This window comes from Centroberyx affinis, unplaced genomic scaffold (genome assembly GCF_046629955.1).
Source record: "Centroberyx affinis isolate AG114_WGS23_722 - 3 ecotype Tasmania unplaced genomic scaffold, CSIRO-AGI_Caff_v1 ptg000674l_1, whole genome shotgun sequence".
Taxonomy (NCBI): Eukaryota; Metazoa; Chordata; class Actinopteri; order Beryciformes; family Berycidae; genus Centroberyx; species Centroberyx affinis.
The window spans coordinates 112097-136741 of NW_027279296.1; the positions used below are offsets into that span (position 1 = coordinate 112097).

General features: G+C 40.8%; 2 protein-coding genes across 4 annotated transcripts in view; both read right to left on the bottom strand.

Moving 5' to 3' along the window:
- LOC139643905 (scavenger receptor cysteine-rich domain-containing protein DMBT1-like) overlaps positions 1 to 2685 on the bottom strand; it is a 42811-nt gene extending 40126 nt beyond the window's left edge. Inside the window, exon 1 of the mRNA XM_071519199.1 lies at positions 2501 to 2685. Within this exon, the coding sequence (XP_071375300.1) occupies positions 2501 to 2685 (185 nt within the window). The remainder of the gene's footprint in view (positions 1 to 2500) is intronic.
- Positions 342 to 22957, bottom strand: LOC139643907 (NACHT, LRR and PYD domains-containing protein 12-like). Of its 3 annotated transcripts, XR_011695112.1 has the most exons (13): positions 22863 to 22957; positions 21875 to 22160; positions 19039 to 19146; positions 16556 to 18431; positions 16273 to 16446; positions 14536 to 14709; positions 12789 to 12962; positions 12152 to 12325; positions 11751 to 11797; positions 9960 to 10556; positions 8539 to 8958; positions 8200 to 8270; positions 5673 to 8116 (listed from the first exon to the last, which is right to left on the bottom strand). XR_011695112.1 is itself a non-coding variant. In XM_071519202.1 (11 exons), exons 2-10 carry the CDS (start codon positions 22149 to 22151, stop codon positions 10000 to 10002), a joined length of 3561 nt encoding a protein of 1186 aa, XP_071375303.1. In that variant the 5' UTR covers positions 22152 to 22160; positions 22863 to 22957; the 3' UTR covers positions 342 to 476; positions 9960 to 9999. The 3 variants fall into 3 exon arrangements, 1 of the variants encoding a protein (XP_071375303.1); XR_011695111.1 differs by having other exon boundaries at positions 8539 to 10556; XM_071519202.1 differs by lacking the exons at positions 5673 to 8116; positions 8200 to 8270; positions 8539 to 8958 and adding an exon at positions 342 to 476.
- Positions 22958 to 24645: the final 1688 nt, after the last annotated feature.

Sequence of the window (24645 nt, forward strand, 5' to 3'; positions counted from 1 at the left end):
ATACATTGTGACATAAAAGCAAGGGTCAGCTATAACCTGATAATAATTTTGAATGTTTTAGTGAAGCTTTAGTGAAGTGTTTTAACACTTCTGTTTCATTCTGCCCACTGTCTTGAGCCTTTCCAAAGGTCAGTGAAATCGAATTGCAATGTTTCAAAGGATTGCCTTCTGTCACTGAGTACATACTGTACATCCATTTGTATTTTACTTAAATTCCTAAATAATGCTTTCTTTCTTTTTGAATTTTAGCAGAGAAATGGTGTAAATGTTGAGCCATCACTCTGATTACATGGTCTTGAAAATGGACTCGGACTGGTCCGGTCTCGGTCTTGACTCGGTCTCGCCCCCCTTCGGTCTTGGTCTTGACTCGGTCTCGCCCCCTCAAAGTCTTGGTCTTGACTCGGACTTGATACCCTCTGGTCTTGGTCTTGACTCGGTCTCGGTTTAGGTGGTCTCGACTACAACACTAATGCTCACTATGGGAAACAGCAAAAACAGGTATGAGATGAAGAATCATATCATATCATACTGTACACAAAACGAAAGAGGAAATGGCAAAATAATACAATTTGCAAAAAGAGGTGAAGAGATTGGACCTTCTAGCCTCTCAACTGCCCACCGATTCATCTTAAAACCAAACATGAACTCAATTAGCCTACATATTGAATACAAAAACTGAATATCCAGACTCTGACAGGAACATTTCAAATTTGTAAATGAAACCGGTAAGCTCTTAGCAAACCAACTAAAACAGAAAAATCTATTATTACTTCAATCAGATACTTCCCTCCATAATCAATGATTCTTTCAGATCTTTCTATTCAATTCTTTACACTCCAAATCAGAACACTTCACCAGAAGACAAAGCATTTCTGAGGAATGTCTCCTACCTAAACTAACAAAAAACATCAGAACACCTGACATCTCCACATTACAACCTCCCAAACATCTCAGACCCTTCATATTAATATCATTAACCATTGCCAAAAAGAAAATATCACTGAATTGGAAATGCAGGAAAAAACGATGTACAAACCACTGGCTTAGCTTGCTTACAGACCACTCAAACCTGGAGAAACTCACAGCATCCTTTAAAAATAACATCAAATCCTACAACGCCTAGCAAAATACGTTGGAATCCACGACTCTGCACTTTCCTAGCTCAGTTCCTACTTATCCAATAGAACATACTGTGTCTCACACAAAAACATTATCTCTAAACACTCAAAAGTTAACTTTGGCGTACCACAGGGCTCTGTGCTAGGACCTTTTGCTTTTCTTTACTTTTTTTTTTACTTTACTTGCTGCCTCTTGGTGAAATTTTTCACAGCAATGGTATTAAATTTCACTGTTTCACCACAGACGACACTCAAGTTTACATACCCATTAGACCTGGTGACTATTCACAACTTACAAACTTAGAAATATGCCTACTCACTACAAAAATTGAATGTCACAAAACTTCTTGCGACTAAATGCCAACAAAACTGAGATGCTAGTTGTTTGCCCAAAAACCCAACTGCCTCTTGTTGCAGACGTTACTTTAAATTTTGGGGATTGCTTAATTACCCTGAGTTCCACAGTTAAAAACATTGGTGTTACCTTCAACTCAGCTCTCTCATTCAACTCTCACATTAAGGATATCACAAAGAGAGCATTTTTCCACCTTTGCAACATCTCAAAAATGCATTCCCTGCTAAATATGGCGGATGCCGAAACCCTAATGCACCCTTTTGTTTCATCAATACTCAATTATTGTAATGTCTTATTCTCTGGCCTGCCTAACTGCAGTATAAAAAACCTACAACATGTGCAAAATGCTGCCGCCAGAATACTAACCAGAATTAGAAAATTTGACCACATTACTCCCATCCTGACCTCCCTTCACTGGCTCCCAATTCAAGCCAGATCTGACTTTAAGGTGGTTCTGTTAGCTTATAAATCGTTACGTGGGCTTGCACCATCATATTTATCTGACCTCATCATCCCTCATTCCCCCCCTGCCCTCTGGTCGCAGGATGCTTGTTACCTGACTGTCCCTAGAATCAATGAACAATCAGCAGGCAGTAGAGCATTGTCCTACCGAGCTCCCTATCTCTGGAACCAGCTACCTCATACAGTCAGGGAAGCTAATTCTGTCGAAATATTCAAATCTAGACTCAAAACCTACCTATTCTGGCAATCATATGACATACCATAGCACTGTTAGCTTGGGATCGACACAGTCTATTCTTTTACCTTAGCTTAAGCAGTATTTATATAGGAATTTGCTGTTGGGAACATAGCATAGGGCTGCCTCCTGTTTACAGCGTGTCTAATCACTTTCTATTTGCTGTCTGTACGAGTGTGTCTGTGGCCAAATATGTCTGAGTATATGTATTGCGTTTGCACAGCTGTGTGTGTGCCTTTGTTTTCTCTCCCCTTTCTCAGATTCCGGTGCAGTGTTTCTAGCTGCCAGTGGACGGGTGCTGCCCCGGCTCTGGCGGTTGTCGGTGCTGGCCTTGGTCCCATCCCTGATGCTGTTCCCAGCTGGATGTGCTTGGCCGACTGTATTGTTTTTGTGTGCAGCTGGTTTCTCTCCCCTTTCTCAGACTCCGGTGCTGTGCAGTGGTCGTCGGTGCTGGCCTTAGTCTCGTCCCTGATGCTATTCCCACCTGTATGTTGAATTACTACTGCTGCCCTCATTTCTGTGAATTTTAGGGCTTACCTCAGCCCCTTCTCATTGCCATATGCTGCCTCTCTTTTTTTTCTGTTTTCTCCTGTCAATGGTATTGCCCATGATCCTGTCACTGTTTTGCCCGGCACCTATTGAACACTCAGCCGTCCCGGGGCGGATCCCTCTTTGCCTCAGCCTGCCCAAGGTTTCTTCCAATATTTTCTTTCTTGGGAGTTTTTCATTGTGTGCAATTGGGGTCTAAGGCTGGTGGTGCCGGGTAGGTTAGGCTATGTAGAATAGGTAGACTGTTGGTCTTGCTAAAATCTGCTCTTGTCTGTCTTGTGCTTTTTGCTATACTTGTCCTATATCATTTTGTTCACCACTGATTTTTGATAAGGTAGATCTAGTTAGGTTCATTCTCTGTAAAGTCAAAAATCATGTCAATAGAAATAGCAGGATGAAGTTCTCATGTTTTAGTGACTTAAAGGTCCTATAATATTCAGTTTTCATAACTTTGTTTTCAAACACATTGGCTCAGGATCAGAATAATGTTCTTCATGATGTTTTGCAGATAAATGTAGCTCAGTAAAAGTTTAGTTGAATTAGTTAAACTGAATGAATGTGAAGACTAAGTCCTCACAATACTGGACCCTGATTGGACGAATGTATTATTTAGTGAGGGGAGCCAATAAGGACCAAGTAAAGTTGTGATGTGTTTTCTGGAGTTAGCCTGAAGCTGCCTGGAAAAAAGGACGACTTTTTGAATATGCAATAATTTTAAATTTAACCACTGATTTTCATCATATATGTATAGAGGAATGTTTGAAGTCCTATGATAGGGGCCCTTTAATCTGCTGTAACAACCATGGTTCCGATGTGATATCATCACATCAAGACATGAGAGAGTGCTTCAGGTCTGCAGCAGAAAACAAAAGAAGCATTTTAAAAAAATGCAAAGATGTCAGGAGATGGCAGAGATAGATATAGAGATAGATATTGCCGTCTCACTCACTGCTATCAAATTAGCAGCAAATCTATGCAGTGAAAGTGACAGTTGTGTCAAGCACCGAGAACGGTGACAAATGCTAAAGTACTAAACTAGGTTATGGGCAGCCATTTTTTCTTTTTTCTTTGCAGCTTCAGAAATTATTAAAATGCACCTTGACAAATAAAGAAATATGTATTGGATGAAACTTTTAAACTGAAATCGTAAATTTTTGCCTCGGACATAGTTACATGCAATCCTCTTATGCCCCTATTCATTTTCATTCTCTGACAGAGTGTGGGGTCAGGAAATCCCTTATTTGGGCATAAAAATTACACTTGACTGGTCTATTGGGACTTTTAACTTCTAGGTAGTGAAATAATAGGGAAATTAAACTATTCCTCATTTTGCCGGCAATTCCCTGGAACTCTCTGGGACCCCTGGAGGTTCCCAAAGTCCACTGTGGGACCCACAGTTATATACTAAAGCATGTGGTTATCAAAAATCAAAGTTAAAGGGTTAGATGTTTCCTGACGGCCTATATTCAAACACACGTGCTGAAAAATGTGCTGTCTACTCATTTCTAAATAAAAACAAAACAACGGTGAAGAAGCTCCACTGACCTGATGCAGAGGGTCTAGTCCTAACAACAGCTCCGGCTGAAAAAACATGATCATTAATGTGACAGGATGCAAATATTTATTTCACTGTCTATCAAGTATGCATGTAAACTACATTTTGAGATGGAAACTCACCCACTGTGATGTGAAGGAGAAGTCCAGCTATGCTGATTCTCTCCATGTCAGCAACACCTACAGCAGTCCGAGACTTCTCTGTGTTGTGGCAGTGAAAGTCAATGCTCTGCTACAGCAACAACTGTTGGGGACAAATGTCTTGCCCCTGCATCACATGCAACATCCACATCTAACAGTCACTCTGCTTAGCTTCAGCTGTTTAATCTGTCTGTGTGGTAGAGGAATTGGTTAAAGGAACTGGGCATTTTGGAGGCTCCACCCACAGCCAGGAGGCTTTTCCAAACAGTTGCACAACAGTTATTTAGAAGGGGTACATCTGCCCACACATCTGTTAGCTGTTCTCTTTGGCTGGCCTATTGTCTTTGCAGAGAAGAAGAATTTAGTAAAATGGGCAGTTTGTATAAAGGTAAAGGAGGCAAGAAAATAATGGGAGCAGTCAATTAAAAGAGTTTAAGAGCTGCACTGAGACAGAAAGCCTTTCCAATTTATATAAATGACTCAACTGACGACAAAACAGTGGGGATAGTTAAAAAATGTGTAGCTGCAGACCACTGCATAGATGCAGTTGGAGCCTTTAGCCCCGCCCACAATCAAAGACCCATCAACCAAGTTGCCACCAGTGTAATCACCCTATGAGTGATAGCATGGATAATTGACAAACAGTATGAATAACTAACAACCACCAGTAAATAGCAGATGATTGCACACATGCAAGCTAACAGGTTCTGTTTTCCAGCATGAAGGGATTGTCCCTACAACCTAGAAGCCTTCAGCAAGCTCTCCTAATAACTGTTCCTGATTCATTACTCATTCAGGAAGAGCTCTAGCCAGAGTACAACCTCCTGCAGACTGGATGCTGGCTGTGACTTTAAAGACCCTGAGTCAAATCCAAGACAAGGCTCTGCAGTAAAGCACAGAGAACAAAAACATCAGTGGTGCCCAAACATGGTGTGTTGGTTTAAAAGGGGAAATCGGCTCAAATCTCCATCTATCCATTTTATCCACAGTATGTACCATCCCTGATGGCCTTTGCCCCAACTTCCTCCAGGTCCTGCTAGGCATGCTGGGAGATGCAGTCTCTCAAAAAAAAACCGCTGTCAACATTCATTAATCGGTTTCAATGGGAAAAAGCTAATTTTAGCACAATTAAAGAGATCATATAATATATAGATTTTATGTTTCTTCATTGTTGTCAGGGATCTAAGAGGACTCAAATGCAGACACACAGATGCGGAAGCAGGAATACAGTTCAAAGGTGATTTAATCAGCAGGCGGTCTCATAGTACAAAACAGGCAGCAGGACAAAACCAGAAAAGGCAATACTCAGGCAAAGGCACCAAAACGACAGGCAGATAAATGAGGTCAAAAACTAGCAGGATCAAAACCAGGATAACAGATTAACTGGCAGACAGGAAAATGTCTGGAACGGACTAGGGAAACCACTAGAAGTGTAAAACCACAGTCTTATATAGGGAGTAGGTATATTGGGTTGATTAGTAGCACTTTTATTATTAGCTACTTGTAATGTTGGTAATCAAGGATTTGAAGCTTATTTTTACTGTTGCATTCATTAAGTCACTATCAATTAGAGCATCAACTCAGTGAGTTTTGGAAGCATACATGATTAAGTGCTTAGATTTATTGATACATTCCTAATTGAATTAGTAAATTAACTTATTTTGTAAATATAAAATGTGTATGTACTTATGTCCATTTCTATTAACTCCAGTGGCGTCAACATCACCACATGGGGTTGCTGCTGAACCAATGATCAGACCATTGACAACAGACTGATGAGATATTCCTATCTCATTTTTTTTCATACTTTTGTTTCCGCAGGGAAGGCTTTTTATCAGAATTGTTCTTCTTCATTTCATACATTAAACACATTCAGAACTGTTCCAAATCATCTTCAACACATTTAGACTACCATTATATCTCTATGCAACTGCCTCCAGGAGAAATGCTTGATTTATTCTATGGCTCTGCAATCAGTGCAAATCTAAAGGGGGAAATGCTGAAACTACTTGTGTACGTTTCCCTGGTGACCACACAATCTGTTCCAGTAGTGTCTCTTCTGTTAATAGGAATTCCAAATGGCTTTCAGTGGCCTTATGTATGACCCAAAGCAGCCAAAACCACGGGTGAATTTTGAAGCCAATAAGGAAGTGGCTGAAAGCTGCAATTCCTCTAACATCCGCTAGATACTGGCTCCAAAAAGACTCCAAATTGAGCCCAACTCCATGCAAGTCAATGGGACCACAACCAAACTTTTCACTCAAAATATGAAGTCAATAATTTTTTTCGACAAGAGGTTATGGTCTCAGTAGCTAATTTCACTTTTTCTAATGTGTCCATATGGTGATTTTCAGAATAATTGCGTCATTAACGGGATATAACGGTTCTAAAATGGGGCTGCTTTCCAAGTGATTGACAGATCGCCTGTCCAGTGATCGGCAGGTCCCCGATTATGGGCCAGTAGCAGGCGGTGCTGCGGCGCTGTGGGAAACCCCGGCTTCGATCTGGCTGCTATGGCTCCAAAAAATTTTTAACATGGCGGCGCTCATAAACCCCAACTTTTGGCTTCAAAACGGCCCTTCAGAAACCTATGGGGGACATCACATCACTTGGTCCATTTTTTTTTTTACAGTCTATGGTGTGACCAGGTAAAGTTCAACCGACAACGCCACTTGGGGAGTTTAACCCAATGAATTACCATATTGGCTTAGTACAAACAGACCCAAGTTAGCCTATCTGCCCCCTAATGGCCGTTAAGAGGCATGGCAATGTGTACAGACAGTGAACCAGGACCCTTCACCCACCCCCTCACTACAATACTGCTGAACTGTGTAGGCTGCTTCGCATCTATGACACTGTGTGTCCTTGTTATTTATTACTGATTGAGACTGAACAGCTTTTTTTCCAGAGAAACCTGAGGGGTATTGCACAAAACCAGGATAAGGGATTAAGCCTGGAAATATTGGTTATCCTGGATAAACTTAGCCTCAAGTCGGTTGCACGAAAGCAGGCCAAGTTTATCCCGGACAAGTAACCATGGTGATTTAGTCTCTGCAGCTAGCCTGCTCCAGACCAGGCTAACAACCAGGATCAGGTTAATCCTGTAGTGGCTCTGCTGTCAGTACTGTGAGAAATGAGTGTGTTTTACAGAATGTCCATGGTTTTTCTACACATGTTACATCATCCAAATATTATAACTGTAGTCATTTCATTTGCTGGTTGACTTTTAGTTTTATTTATTAGCACAGTTTATATATAAAGACCAAAAGCACATATAAAAAGACAATATTTGAGAAATGGAAGTAAGAAGCCAGACGGTTTATTTGGAATGCTTTCCTTATTAATACAACACCAACACTGAAAGGTTCAAAAAGATAATAGGTACAATACAATACAGATATTTAAAAGAAATCCTACATGATGATGAAAGAGGAGAAAAAAGGACTACAAGGTAACTGCCATCTATACTGCCATCTATACATCATGATGGTATTTTGTCTTGTGTAGTATTCATACATCCAGAGAAACCAAAAATGTTGCATCTGTTTTTGGTTTTGGTTATTGCTACCTATAATAAACATATAACAATCTTGCATACTGGCACTTCAGACTGGGTATGGGATAGCAGCTCCTCTGCTGGGGTCAGGTCCTGGGTGGGTGGGCCGCCCCCTGTGCCAGCGCAGTGTGCTTTTTTCTTGACCGCTAAAATCGTAAAGAAATTCATTGACAACAAATCTATCACTTCATTTGATAATTGCTATTTGGGCTACAATAAAGTAACTCACCAGACTGCAGAATGTTTTTATATTTGGTTTTCACCTGTTGCCAGGTCCTTTTCTGGCCAGACAAGTTTGTTCTTTATGAAGGATGATGGATGAAACAGAACACAACATGGGATAAATAGATTCAATAGATGACAGAGAGTAGATCATTTCTTTGAACTTATTTATACTTTACATAACCTGAGTAACATGCACTTCTATGGGCCACATTAAAGCAAAACAAAACACAAAAACACCTATTGATTAGTGGACTTAAAGTCATCAGCTCCGCATCCTTTAACTGTAATTCTGACAGTTCCTGTGGAGTACACTTTATTAATTCTACATGTTTGGGCTACTTACGCATTAAGCCGGTCGGCTATTGTCTGCCAGGCTTTTTCCCTCTCCTTTTTTGCGGCACTGGTGTTTCCTTTTTTGCGTATTGTGCCTTTCATTTCCTCAAATTGCTGAAGAAGCAGCTCTTGTTCAGCAAATGTAAATGAAGTTGCGCGTCCGTGATCCATTCTTCAATCTGTGATTCTGTGATCAATTTCGTGGTCTTCTTAAGAATGCCGTGAACACGCACTTATCCCAAACATCCACACCTGGCTTGACTAAGCCGCGTCTCTTCATCCTGGCTCGGCAAACGTGCAACGAATTAATCCAAGATAGCGCCGACAAGGCTTAGTCAAGCCGCGCCTGCTCATTTATCCTGGATGTCTTTATCCTAGTTTTGTGCAATACCCCTCTGGCCAAGGCAGCAGCATCATGACAAACAGAAAACTTACAAACAAGCAAATACACAAATTAGAAAAAGCAAAGATTAGGTACCAGAAATGTCTGGCTGAAATCAATCATGTGGCTCTCAGAAGGGATATTACAAGAACATATTAAAAATCAGAGAGGGTCAGAGGGTCACGTCTGTTGTGTAGAATGAAATTTAAAAGCCTTTATTTATTTAAAAACTGACCAACCACAAGACTCTGATGAAGGCTCATTCGAGCTGAAACTATTTAAATTGCCAAAGTGTGATAAAGGCTTTAAACTTTTGTTCATCACAACAGAGTGCCTCGGGCCCTCTTTGATTTTTTATGAACAAAAACAATCAAAATCACACAAAAGGTAATTAGCAAAAATTCCCCATCTGAGCAGCAGAATGAGGAGTTTGAGTCTGCCTCCACAAGCAATAAAACAGTACTAAATAAGTCGGCTGCATAAACAACAAAAAGATTCCAGACTTGAATTAAAAACAGGCTTACAGAGGCATAAATCAGGCAAATGGACTATAGATGCGGTATAAACAAAGCGTATAACAGCCTGTCTGTAGAAATGGAAGAGATACACATAGTTGTTTATCTCTTTAGCACAAGTTGGCTGAAGCCAAGGTCCATTTTTCTAACACAAAGATTCCTTTAAATGCTTTCTCATTTCCATTTCTTCTAACATAGAATCTCCTATGTGTTGGAGGCTTTCATCCAAAGCACCTTACAGTATCATGAACATTTCTAACGTGGGTGGCCCCTGTGGGAATGGAATCCCTCACCCCAGCAGTGTTAGTGCCTTGCTCGACCCTTTGAGCTACACAGGGAGTAGAACCCCTAACCCCAGCAGTGTTGGTCTGGTTTCTACATTACCACTATGGCTGTGGGTTTCCAGTTGTCAGTGAGAGCAGTGGAGGAAAAACCCAGCATGCTCCCTTTACATAATTGCAGCATATTTACCACACCAATCACAGCTCTGATACACTGTCTAACTGACCAATCAGAGAAGTGTGCAAAACCCACCTGGATATGTACTTTGAGGAGCCCTCCCACCAGTGTTTCTCTACACAGCAGGCGACTCTCCCTCCTCTATCTGACACAGAGACACTGAGGAACCAGACTTAAACCCAAACGCAGGGTAGAGTGGTTCAGTGAATGTGGAGTGGAAGGTGTGGATGTGGATCAGTTTGTCAGAGGAAACTCTGTAGAAGGACAGAGAGCCAGCAGGCCAGTCCAGATACACTGCTACTCTGTCAGAGCCAGAAGAGACGGGGGTTTGTATGACTGTTGTTCTGTCTTTGTGACAGGCAGTGTAACTATTATCAGAGCAGTCCAGACTCCAGGACTTTTCATTCCATCCAAGACAGCAGTCAGCATCCCCTCCTCTCCTTCTGATTCCTCTGTAAGTCACTCCTATATAAACCCCCCCTTTCCTCTCAACCTCCCAGTAACAGCGACCAGTCAGATCATTTCTACACAGCAGCTGTTCCCAGCAGTCAAATCTCTCTGGGTGATCAGGATATGGCTGCTCCCCTTTCACCTCTGTCACCTTTCTGTTGTCTTCAGACAGAGAGAGGTTCCTGTTTGCTGTGTTTGGGTCCAATGTGAGTTCACAGGCATCTGACGAGGAGAGCAAGACACAATACAGCAGCAGTTTATGATCTAATTAACTTGTTGTGTTTTATTGGTATTTTTAACACATCATAACACATTGGCCCTCATTTATCAATCTAATGTAGAAACCAGCACAAATCCGAGCGCAGAAATCATCTTACGACAGGGTTCACGTGTGATTCATGAAACGTTTGTATCTCGCCAATCACAGCGTAAGAATGATCGGGCATTGATAAATGTGGAGGCTGAAAACAATCATTTAAATATCACGCCCCTAAATATTCTCGGTTTAGAGGCCTCGCCCCCAGAGTTTACGACATGGAGATGTGTAATACGTCCAAGAATAGAAACTTATCCAACCTCGAAATAGAAACTCTAACGTCCCAAGTCCAATTCAACCAATTAGTTCTCTTTGGCAGCCTGGAAAGTGGCATCAAAGGAAGTCAGAAAAATGCAGTATGGAAAGAAATCACTGCTGCGGTCAACAGCGTTGCCGTCAACAATCGAACTCCAGCAGAGGTTTGAATATTTAATTTATACATCCGTGATATGTATAGCATATATATATAAATAATAGTAGCCTAATATAATAGCTTGTATCGCAATTCTTTACATTTAGGTGAAGAAAAAATGGTCAGACCTCAAACAAGTAGGCAATCTCAAAATGAAAGAGAAATTAATCTTACACCAGAAAACTCTTAACCCCGTTAATTGCAAACAATTTGAAAATACCTATTTATGTTAGGGATAGGCTATATGACACATAGTTGATGTAGGCCTTTACAAAATAGGATATTTTGCCATAGGCTACATATTTTTAAGTGATGCATATGTGGCTGCATATGCTTAGATGCCAGTCAGAATATATGGTCTAATATCAATTCTCCAACTCAGCCAGATTTACTATGCTGCACCGCAAGTCCACGCTGACTCGAAAACTTGCTACACAAGTTGGGACTTGACATGAGATTTGATCGTAGCCTCCGCTCACGTCCAAATTGATAAATGCCGAGCTTTGCGTGGAAATGACCGTACGCCCAGTTTTCTGTCATATGTTTGTTTCATAAATGAGGGCCATTATGTCCACCATCATCTTCACTCACAGTAAAATTTGAATTACTGTTGTGTAAAGGTGATTTCCATCTCAATAGCTGAATGTGTTTCTTGATTTTCATGAATAAAACTAAAATACACACTTACACTTCCTCAGACCTGATTTCAACCTCTGCACTCCACCATAGTCAGCACTGGATAGGGTACAACAAAGTCACATCAGCATATTCTCTGATAGTGGAATGATTTTCTATACAGCATCAGTCATAACTGCTGTTAAACATTAAACAATATTCCTCAGTTTCTCAGCCTGACTGAGAAATGACCCCTATATTTGACATTTATTTATTTTTATTTATTTGTTTATTTGATAGGGACAGAGCACGTTAATGAACATCAGCATAAAAATACCAGATGTAAACATGCCGGAGTTAGCAAAAATGCTAATTTACATCCGTAGTCCCTAGGCAGGTAGCAAAAACAGTAACATTACAAGTGACAAAATACAAATATACATTGCCTCTCCCAGACTGCAAGCCTCTCCATACCTGAGAGAGTCCAGTCTCCAGTGTGGATCCTCCTGTCCAGCAGAGAGCAACTTCACTCCTGAGGCTCCTGGATGATTGTAGCTCAGGTCCAGCTCTCTTAGATAGGAGGGGTTGGAGCTAAGAGCTGAGGCCAGAGAAGCACAGCCTTCCTCTGTGACCAGACAGCCTGACAGCCTGCACATACACACACACACACACATGCACACACCATTAAGTTTTCTTCCAGTGTTGTAGTTTATTTATTGTTTATCACTGAGAATTACCTTTGCCTACTTTTCTACACAAGGATATATTGTAAAAGAGAGCCTATTTTAAACAAGATACATGTTAGATAATCACTATCTGCTCTGATGTTAGGTGTGATAATGTGATTACATTTTAAAGCTGCAGCCCATTCCAAACAGTTGCTCCAAAGATCTACTTTGTGTTTTCATTTGGTCAGTTCTTGGATCAGTTTGCTGCAGAATCTTAGAAATTATTTTTGGTATTTTAGGTCTCAACAACAAAGACAGCAAGGAGGGGAAATAATGAAAGCAGAGAAAATCTGACAAAGATTAGGGATTGATTCATTTAAGTTAACCTGTGTGTAAAACATTATTCAAATGGTCATGTGTTGACCAGGTTGAGGAATCCTGACCTGAGAGTTTCCAGTCTACAGTGTGGACTCCCCAGTCCAGCAGAGAGCAGCTTCACTCCTGAATCCTGCAGGTCGTTGTTACTCAGGTCCAGCTCTCTCAGACTAGAGGACTGGGAGCTGAGGACTGAGGCCAGAGCTTCACAGCTTCTCTCTGACAGGTTACACATACTCAGCCTGAAGAAAAATTAGTGATGAAGAGAAACAAGAACTTTGAAAATGTTTGCTTGAGCTTGGTATGATTCAATCTGACAAAATTAATTTGGAATTATCAATGTTGATTTGTTAATAATTCCTTTTTAACAATCTCATTCCTTACCAATTCCAACAATACTAAGTCTGTCACTGAATTGATTAAAACCCTCATTCACAAATTTAAAGGAGTATTATAAACCACTATGACAGATGGGTAATCTTAAACAAGACAACGCAATGTTTATGGTGTGTAACATATATGGATACAATACGCACAGTGCAAATGCTATTCTTTTTAGTCAGCTCGCAAGAAAGAATTCAGGAATTTCAGAATAAATATATTGATGCTATCCTCATGATAGCTGGTGACTTTAATGAATCACCAGATATCCTAGATTTGATGCATCTCTCCACACAATAGCATTATCACAGCCTTATGTAACAATTTGGCAGTGTTTGATGTATGGAGATACTACATTGCACCAAAACAAAGCACACACAATTTTGCCTTCATGTGAAAATGTGCTTCAAAGGCTTTTGCACACCTATAGTGACAGGTGCATAGGAAGGGCACAGGCAGATCAGTACTTGTTCTGCATAGGGTTAGGGTTAGCAGTTAACCCACACCCCAAAATTGATTGGCCTGTGGAAGTCAAGCAATTTGGAGAACCAACAATCTTTTGATCATTTTTAGTCATGTGAGTCTAGAGATGCTATGTGCCAAATTTGAGGAAGATTGGATCAACAGTCTTGGAGTTCACAGAAATAGTTCTTTTCAAAAAGTTCAAATTGGTGGTCAGAGAAAAATTGCAATGGGTAAAAAGACTATGTTGTATTTCAGAAAACATAAAAAAAATGTCTTTCTACATCTAATGTTTTAAAAGTTATAGGCAAAAATGTAAAATTCTTTACTGTAGTGCTGCCTATTGGCCAATCATCACAAAATTTCATCACGAAAAGCCTGGTACTTCAATGGCAGTAGCACAGAAGTGCCAACTTAGAAGAGTGGGCTAATAAAACAGTGTTTAGGGGCTGCTGAAAATTGATTGGCTGATGGTGGCCATATTTTTCTGTTGATCAACTTGACCTCATTGATCCTGCATTTGTTCAAGACAGTATTCCAAATTTGAACATTATCGGGCAAACACTTTAAAAGTTGTTGGCATTTTTCTGTGGGCACCACAGCACCTGTTGATGAGGTGGGTTAAGTTTCATTAGTATCGGACTGCATTCACAAGTTCTTGTTCAATTCGTTAAGGCGCCACGCCCCAGCATTGATTGGCCTCTGGCACCAAAATGATTTGGAGTACCAAAACAGGTTGCAACAACAGGTTTTTCAGAAAATTCAAAATTGCGGAAAATCCAATATGGTTGAAATTGACTGCACTATGTGCACTTGATTTGGCTTGAGGACAGAGTCTCACATCTTCTCTCTGACAGCTTACAAACACTCAGGCTGAAGAAGAATTAGTGATGAAGACAATAAATTTGAAAATGTTTGCTTGAGCTTTGATTCATTCTGACAAAATTAGAGTTGGGAAATGGTAATCCTGACCTTAGAGTTTCCAGTCTACAGTGTGGACTCTCCAGTCCAGCAGAGAGCAGCTTCACTCCTGAATCCTGCAGGTCGTTGTTACTCAGGTCCAGCTCTCTCAGACTAGAGGACTGGGAGCTGAGGACTGAGGCCAGAGCTTCACAGCTTCTCTCTGACAGGTTACACATACTCAGCCTGAAGAAAAATTAGTGATGAAGAGAAACAAGAACTTTGAAAATGTTTGCTTGAGCTTGGTATGATTCAATCTGACAAAATTAATTTGGAATTATCAATGTTGATTTGTTAATAATTCCTTTTTAACAATCTCATTCCTTACCAATTCCAACAATACTAAGTCTGTCACTGAATTGATTAAAACCCTCATTCACAAATTTAAAGGAGTATTATAAACCACTATGACAGATGGGTAATCTTAAACAAGACAACGCAATGTTTATGGTGTGTAACATATATGGATACAATACGCACAGTGCAAATGCTATTCTTTTTAGTCAGCTCGCAAGAAAGAATTCAGGAATTTCAGAATAAATATATTGATGCTATCCTCATGATAGCTGGTGACTTTAATGAATCACCAGATATCCTAGATTTGATGCATCTCTCCACACAATAGCATTATCACAGCCTTATGTAACAATTTGGCAGTGTTTGATGTATGGAGATACTACATTGCACCAAAACAAAGCACACACAATTTTGCCTTCATGTGAAAATGTGCTTCAAAGGCTTTTGCACACCTATAGTGACAGGTGCATAGGAAGGGCACAGGCAGATCAGTACTTGTTCTGCATAGGGTTAGGGTTAGCAGTTAACCCACACCCCAAAATTGATTGGCCTGTGGAAGTCAAGCAATTTGGAGAACCAACAATCTTTTGATCATTTTTAGTCATGTGAGTCTAGAGATGCTATGTGCCAAATTTGAGGAAGATTGGATCAACAGTCTTGGAGTTCACAGAAATAGTTCTTTTCAAAAAGTTCAAATTGGTGGTCAGAGAAAAATTGCAATGGGTAAAAAGACTATGTTGTATTTCAGAAAACATAAAAAAAAATGTCTTTCTACATCTAATGTTTTAAAAGTTATAGGCAAAAATGTAAAATTCTTTACTGTAGTGCCAATCATCACAAAATTTCATCACGAAAAGCCTGGTACTTCAATGGCAGTAGCACAGAAGTGCCAACTTAGAAGAGTGGGCTAATAAAACAGTGTTTAGGGGCTGCTGAAAATTGATTGGCTGATGGTGGCCATATTTTTCTGTTGATCAACTTGACCTCATTGATCCTGCATTTGTTCAAGACAGTATTCCAAATTTGAACATTATCGGGCAAACACTTTAAAAGTTGTTGGCATTTTTCTGTGGGCACCACAGCACCTGTTGATGAGGTGGGTTAAGTTTCATTAGTATCGGACTGCATTCACAAGTTCTTGTTCAATTCGTTAAGGCGCCACGCCCCAGCATTGATTGGCCTCTGGCACCAAAATGATTTGGAGTACCAAAACAGGTTGCAACAACAGGTTTTTCAGAAAATTCAAAATTGCGGAAAATCCAATATGGTTGAAATTGACTGCACTATGTGCACTTGATTTGGCTTGAGGACAGAGTCTCACATCTTCTCTCTGACAGCTTACAAACACTCAGGCTGAAGAAGAATTAGTGATGAAGACAATAACTTTGAAAATGTTTGCTTGAGCTTTGATTCATTCTGACAAAATTAGAGTTGGGAAATGGTAATCCTGACCTTAGAGTTTCCAGTCTACAGTGTGGACTCTCCAGTCTGCCAGAGAGCAGCTTCACTCCTGAATCCTGCAGGTCGTTGTTACTCAGGTCCAGCTCTCTCAGACTAGAGGACTGGGAGCTGAGGACTGAGGCCAGAGCTTCACAGCTTCTCTCTGACAGCTTACAGCCATTCAGCCTGAAGAAGAATTAGTGATGAAGAGAAACAATCACTTACTAACTTACTCTCCAGTGAAAAAAGATCACAATGTAATATACTGAATTTATCCAGTTATCTATGCACCTACAAAGCTTTATTGGAGGTTTCGACCACTGGCAGCAGCCTCAGAAGACCCTCCTCTGAAGCAGAGTATTTCTTCAGGTCAAACACGTCCAGCTCTTTTTCTGATGACAGCAACATGAAGACCAGAGCCGACCACTGAGCAGGGGAGAGTGTGTCTGTGGAGAGACTTCCTGATCTCAGGTACTGTTGGATCTCCTCCACTAGAGAACGGTCATTCAGCTCATTCAGACAGTGGAACAGATTGATGCTTCTCTCTGGAGAGGGATTCTCCCTGATCTTGTCCTTGATGTATTGGACTGTTTCTTGATTGGTCTGTGAGCTACTTCCTGTCTGTTTCAGCAGGCCTCGTAGGAGAGTCTGATTGGTCTCCAGTGAAAGACCCAGGAGGAAGCGGAGGAACAAGTCCAGGTGTCCATCTGGACACTGTAAGGCCTTGTCAATAGCATTCCTGTGGACCTCTGTTGCAGATGTTTTGTTAGAAAGCGCCCACATACTTGTGAAAGTCAGTTGTGGTTCAGCCATCACATTCTTGTTCCTGTTAATGAGTGACATGACCACATAAACAGCGGCCAGAAACTCCTGAATGCTCAGATGGACAAAGCTGAACATCTTGTCCTTATCCCTGTCCTTGTACTTCTTCAGCCCATGCTCCTCTTTAAAGATCTGTGTGAACACTCCTGAGTACACTGAGGCTTCATTGAACTTAATGCCACTCTTTTTTAGGTCTTTCGCATAGAAGATCAGGTTGCCTTTCTCCAGCTGGTGAAAAGCTAGTTTTGCAAGTGACTGAATGTACTGAATGCTGTTTTCTGTGCCATATTTCTCTTTCGTCTGTTCGATCTGAAACACCAGGAATTCTGTGTACATCTCAGTCAGGGTCTTGGGCAGGTCTCCTCTCTCACTGGTATTCAACAGATCCTCCAGAACTGTAGCAGTGATCCAACAGAAGACTGGGATGTGGCACATGATGTGGAGGCTTCGTGAAGTCTTGATGTGGGAGATGATTCTGCTGGCCTGCTCCTCATCTCTGAATTTCTTCCTGAAGTACTCCTTCTTCTGTGGATCAGTGAACCCCCTCACCTCTGTCACCATGTTAACAAACTCTCGAGGGATCCGACTGGCTGCTGCAGGTCGTGTGGTTATCCAGAGGCGAGCAGAGGGAAGCAGTTTCCCCTTGATGAGGTTTGTCAGCAGTTCTTCTACTCCAGTTGACTTGGTCACATCAATAGAGCACTTTTCATTGGCTTTGAAGTCTAGTTGAAGGCGGCTCTCATCCAGTCCGTCCAACACAAACAGAAGTTTGAAGGTACTCTTGTCATAGTTGTTGTTTCCTGACTTATGCAATGTTGTGAAGATGTAATTAAGAGCCTCCTCCTTAATGTCTATGGTTTCTCTGATACATCTGTGAATTAGCTCTGCAAAAGAAAACCTTTCTCCCTTCAGTAAATTCAGCTGGCGGAAGGTGAAGGGGAATATGAGATGCACATCTTGATTGGCTCTCTCTTTAGTCCAGTCCAGGATGAACTTGTTCACAAGGAACGTTTTGCCAATTCCTGCAATCCCATTGGTCAGCACTGTTCTTATGGGTTTGTATTTTCCAGAAGGGTGTTTGAAGATGTCGCTGGGTTTGATTGGTTTCTCTGTTCCTGCTGGCTTTCTTGATGACATCTCAATCTGCCTGACCTCATGCTGGCTGTTGATGTGTATGACACGCCCGTCTGTGATGTAGAGCTCTGTGTAGATATCATCCAGAAGTTTCTTATCCTCCGTCTCTGACAGTCCTTCTTCTGTACACATAAACTTATCCTGGATGTTAGATTGGAGGCTGCGTTGGTACCATGTGATGAATTGTGGAGGCTCTGTTGTTGGCACCAGCAAATCTGTGTAGAATAAAGGAACGTCCATAGGTGTAAAGGTAAACTTAAAATATTACGCTGTGTGTTCACCAGACACATCTTTTCTAGCTAGCAGCACTAAACGATGAGACAACTGAAAACCTTTTGAAGCTTAGTGGTTGTTGTTTTTTTTGCTAAAAGTCGGTGCTCTGAGAATAACAAACATGTCCTCACTGTCAACAACAACACATCCTTTCCTCTGAAATAACAAAAAAGGAAGGCAACATTTTGAAGAGAGGCTCCCTGTGGATGTGCAGCCTTAGTGGAGCAGGCAGTTGATAATATTCTAGTGTTCAGATTCAGCTGGGGATTTAGTGCCTTGCACAAGGGTATCTTGACATACTGATTCACTTTCCCATGCAAGATTTTCCAACCTGTTCAGGGATCTGAACCGCCGACCTTGAGGTCACACACCTAATTCTGCATCGTTTACTCAAATAAATCGGTGCTTCCAGGAGCTGTGACATCAAGTAGAAGAAGAGGATTAACTAAATCCTTAATCATTTTAACAGCCACACGAAATGGGTGGTTGGTTGTCCTGGTGACAGGACAACCAACATGGCAACCAGGGTGAGCCAGAGAATAGCTTTACCTTCAGTCTGACTGCTGCCGGTGGGAAGGTGAGGAAGACAAGCAGCCTGTGGTTGAATGGAGGAAGCTCCTCTGTTCTCTGTAGTCTCCCCAACATCACTGACATCTCCTGAGAGAGAGAGAGAGAGAGAGAGAGAGAGAGAGAGCGAGAGAGGGAGATAATAATAATAACTGTATTTATATAGCACTTTTCTTAAAAGAAAAGAAAAGAAAATATGGTATAAGTACTCACATATGAGCATCAATAAACGTGAGAACATAAGAACATAAAGAGAAAATAATAAAACAGAGATAAAATGTATAAGTAAAATAATAAAATAAAACAATAAAATATTAGAAGTCAGTTAAAAGCAAGTTTAAAAAGGTGCGTTTTTAGTTGACGTTTAAAAGAAGTAAGACAGGTGACCGTACAAAGTTTAAAAAGAAGGTCATTCCACAGCTTAAGTGCGCTGGTGGCAAATGCCCTCTCCCCTTTAGTTACCAGATTAGCCCTTGGAATCAGGAGCAGAGCCTTTTTTGATGACCTTAGTGAGCGTCCCTGTACGTATGGGGTGAGTAGGTCAGAAATGTAGGTTGGGGCTAATCCATTTATGGCTTTTTAAATAAAATGAATGAATGAATTCTAAAGGAAATTGGAAGCTAATGGAAGGATGCTAAAATGGGGGTAATGTGGTCTCTTCTCCTAGTTCCAGTTAAAAGCTGAGCTGCTATATTCTGAACCAGCTGCAGACGATTCAATGCTTTTTTACTGAGAGCAGAATAAAGGGAGTTGCAGTAGTCAAGATGTGAGGATATAAAAGCATGGATGACTTTCTCCAGGTCAGAGGGAGATAAAAACGACTTGATTTTAGAAACAATTCTTAAATTATAAAAACAAGACCGAGTAACTGATTGTATTTGAGAGTTAAAAGACAAATTGGAGTCAAAAATAAATCCCAGGTTTTTGGCAAAGGGCTTGATATTAGTTACCAAGGTGTCAAGACCCTCCTGAAGCCCTGGAGTCATATTTGGAGAACCAAACAGAATAACTTCAGTCTTATCCTCGTTGAGTTTAAGAAAGTTTTGAGACATCCAGCACTTTATGTCCTCAAGGCAGTTTTTCAGTGCGACCAAGCTACTGGCATCTTTGGGGTTTACGGGAAGGTATAATTGTGTGTCATCTGCATAAAAGTGAAAAGAGATATTGTGTCTGATAATTATGTGGCCTAAGGGTAGCATATATACAGAGAAGAGAACTGGACCCAGAATTGAACCTCGTGGTACCCCACAGTTGAGTTTGGCAGAGGAGGAGGTGAAACTACCTAATGTGACCGAGAAATACAGTCCAGAGCCAAGCCATTAATGGCAATAAATTACATAAGGCGGTCAAGTAAGATGTTATGATCAACAGTGTTGAATGCCGCACTGAGATCAAGCAGGACTAATACTGAACAATTCCCAGCATCAGCAGCCTGGTAGAGGTCATTTGACACTCTGAGTAGAGCAGTCTCTGTGCTGTGCCCCGATCTTAAACAAGATTGGAATTTTTCAAATAGATGATTGCCACTCATATACTTGTCAATTGGATATATACAACTTTTTCTAGTATTTTGGAGAGAAATGAGAAAAGTTTTGAGAATGGATGATAGTTGGTTAGAATTGCTGGATCAAGGCCAGGTATTTTAAGGAGTGGTTGAATCATTGCATGTTTAAAATCAGGAGGGACTGAGCCTAAAACCAGAGAATTGTTTATAATTGACAAAATAAAAAGGGAAATTGTTCCCATTACCTCTTTTAAGAGCCTTGATGGTAAAACATCTGAGCAGCATGTAGCGGCGTTTATATGAGACACTATGTCTAAGAGCATTTGTGGGGATATCTGCTCAAAACAACTAAAGGATGAGCTGGTACTGTGGACAGGGTTTAAGTTGTGGTTGGGGGGTGTAATGTTTTTCCTGATAGCATCTTTTTTTTTCTAAGAAGAAGATCAGACACTTCTCACATTGTGCTGAGGAATGTTTAACAGTAGCAGTGGTTGGAGGGTTTAAAAGATGATCAATCGTATTAAAAAGAATTCTGGGGTCGGGGGAATTCACAGAAATAAGGTGAGAGAAATAGTTTTGTCTGGCAGTCTTTACAGCAGCATTAAATTCCAACATTAAGTCCTTCAACTTTGAACGAAACATATTTTGTTTAGTGTGCTTCTGCATCCATTTCCTTTCAGCTTTATGGCATCTTCTTTTAATAGCACATATATGACAATGTATCAGTATCTAGAGACACCAGACAGGAATTATTCAAATGGCTGAGCTGGGAAGAAATAGAAGGAGGGCCCATACACAGATTATTAAAAACCTTGTTGTGTGTGGGGCCAGTTTGGCTGGTGAAAATTGTCTGTATTTGTGTAATATTTGGTGTCCAGTTGGCTAGTGGTTAGGGTTCGATCCCGTGTGGCCACACCTAGTGAAGCGTCCTTGAGCAAGATAATTAACCTCTAGGTTGGTGCTCCAGGGGCACTGCACTAGCTAGCTGACCATGAACCACAACTGGAGGGCAAAGTGAGAATTTCCCCTTTTGGGGATCAATAAAGTATTTCAAATTGTAGACAATATAACTCCTGTTTTGCTGTTTTCCTGAAATCTGCATACCATAAAACTTACAATAAAACAATAAAAACCGAGACTCAAATGGCAGCCTGACTCTCTTCACACATCTACTGTTTGGATGCAGGATAGGTTAACAAAAGAGTGCAACTCATACTCTATATAAATTGCTACTATAATGTGTTGTATTAAAAATGGCACGTGACCATATAATAATAATAATAATAATATAATTTTTAGCTTCCCACGTCTTACCTTTAAGTCCTGAGCTGGTGTTTGACAAACTCTTCACTAGATCATTCCTGCTGATCTTCTTCAAAGCCTCCTTGGTCACCTCCAGAGAGCGTTGGGTGTAGATCTGCACAATCTGATCCACTGTGTCCTGCCTGTTTGCCTTCTCCAGTCGGCTCTTTGGGATGGCTGGGCAGTCTTCTAGGATGTCAGCCTGCTGCAGGAACCACTTGAAGCCCTTTAGCTCTTCATCTCTCAAATGCTCCAAAGTTTCATAAAGCAGCTTTTTAAGTGTCGTCATCGTTACTCTCTGTTAAAAACAGAGGATAACGTCAAATCCAAGGACAATGATTGAATTTCTCCACTGGGCTGGGGGTGTTCTGGTGGCTCAGGCAGTGATTCTCAAATATTTTGGCACCTGACTACTTAACACGAACAGAGGCTACTCGCAACCCCATCACAGCCTGCATATACAGAGTGCTGATTTTCCCATTTCAAGTAATTTAATTTGATTAATTATCAGAGGACATGATAGACATGATACATTTGTACAGCAGAAATGGGGTTTTTTTAAGAGCTGCAGTTATGGGTAGTGTTGGTACAAACGGATGTATCCTTTTAAGGGTTGCTGTTATGGGAAGTGTACTGTTTATCCCTTTCCCTACCTGGCCACCGTAATCTAAGAGATGGGGAGGGTGCGTCTTGCTATGGGTGGTACGGGTTGCATACTGCCGGGAAACTCTTGCCGTCTTATCTAGCACAAATTACAGTGCCTCTGACAAACAAGATATGAGACTGATCTTTGCCCTTGCAGCAGAGTTAAATAAAAAGGAACTGCTAGTTGCACATTTGCTGCATTAGTACTTCGGCCCTGGAGGCCTGACGGAGGCTCCCCTGTATCTCCCTAACACTGTTCGGGGACTGACAGGAAACACCAGTGGTCACAGTGGGTTAAATATACAACCCTCATTTACCAACACTAGTAAAACATTTTCATTTTTATCTCACATACCTCTACAGGAGTTCATGAATGAACAACCACCAGTACTGGACGCTCTGGGGAGCCGTAGTCTGCCCCGCTCACATTCACCTTCAGTGTGGAGACCTAACAAGGACACACACAGTCATAGATGTGAAGCAGCCTACACAGTTCAGCAGTATTGCAGAGGAGGTGAGTGAGTGAGTGAGTGAGTGAGTGAGTGAGTGACTTTACAGGTCCACAAGTTGCTTCCCATCTAAAAATAACCAGAACCACAAAAGCCAAAATCACACGGAGGACTTGGTAATTTAATTGGTAAATTTGTTCTAATTCTAATCATATCTTTGTTATAACCACACAGTACTTTTATATACATACATACTGCATCTTTGCAGCGAGGTCAGAGGTGGTTCCCTGTTTTCATTCCCTTTATTTCTGTGAACTGGTAAATATCTATTTTCTTTTTGTTTAACTTGGCTGCAACTCTTTCCAGCATCCTGCTTCCAATTTCTGACGAACCACAAGTGAACCCTTCAGGTTCTTGGCAAGGATGAAGGGGCGAGGCAACAACAGAACCCAAAATTAAACAGCCCTTGGGTCTCTCTCTCTCTCATTTAGTATTTGCATTTATTTGCATTATTTCCACTCTATTGTCTCTATTGTTGCATATTATGTACATTACCTTTATTTTACTTGACACATACTTGACTTCCTTGGCACTGTTCTGCCAATTGCTGCTGTGGCACCTGAATTTCCCCAAGGGGATCAATAAAGTACCATCTTATCTTATCTTATCTTATCTCATGATAGTTCACCCTATACCATGGATGCATCATACATAAGTTACATTGAATGTCAGAGGTGTTTCATTCAACCCACAAATGGAGGAGATATTAAATTTGCTGCAAAGCTTATCCCATGAAAAAGTTTAAAGAATTTTAAATTATTTCTGTATTTGATTGATTAAAAACATTAACTAAAGTGATACATTAATTAAATTAATAATTCCCTCATTTATCGTCACATTTTTTAAGACTCATCTCTTACTTCCTGTGAAATGTTTCAATTTTTTGGCTACTTGGTCATCAGACACAGTGGTCTTGAGAACTAAATACAAATGAAGTGCTTTAGTGACAAGTGACATCTACCTTCGTCACGCACTTAAACACTATAAGTGAACTTAGGCCTAGCCACTTTTGCCACTGTGCTGCTGTCTCCTCATCAGTCCCTTACAGGATGTTTATTGTGTCTAATTAAAATACTTATCTAATTAAAATATAAGCTCATCAGCCATCTTTAGTGTGGATTCACTTTGTGGAGCAGTGGATTGTGGGAAACACTTAATGCTGGAAGCTTTAATTTCATATCCTGGAAAAGGGGCAAAAGTAAAGCCTATGTAATGTATTCAGTCCCCTTGACATGTTACCAATTGTCTTGTGGTACAAAATTATATGAAAATACATTTATTTGGGGGGTTTGTTTCAAAATCTTTACAAAGTACTATTTTCTGTCAAAGTGGCATGGGAAATCTGGAACACTTTGTTAAATATGTAGTTTGTAAAAGCATTCACTCCCTTTACTCACCTCGGCCAAAATGTCTCATAATTTCAAAACATTAACATAACATTTACCTGCCTTCAGTGGCCGGGACATTTAGACTGGGGTGGTGAAGATGGGGCACAGAGCTAGTGTGGAGTGGTCATGGCATGGCCAGCCTTAATGAATGGCAGGTGATCAAAATGTGTAAATACAGAAGTTCAACGTATCGCATTGCTTCAACCTATATGCTCAGAGAAATCACAGATTAATTCCAAAA

Coding starts and splice junctions, on each gene's coding strand:
- LOC139643907 (XM_071519202.1), bottom strand. CDS start 22,151: ATGACGACACTTAAAAAGCTGCTTTATGAAACTTTGGAGCATTTGAGA. Junction 18,432..19,038: donor CGGCAGCAGTCAGACTGAAG/GTAAAGCTATTC, acceptor TATTCTACACAG/ATTTGCTGGTGCCAACAACA. Junction 10,557..11,750: donor GAAATCAGGTCTGAGGAAGT/GTAAGTGTGTAT, acceptor TCTCCTCGTCAG/ATGCCTGTGAACTCACATTG.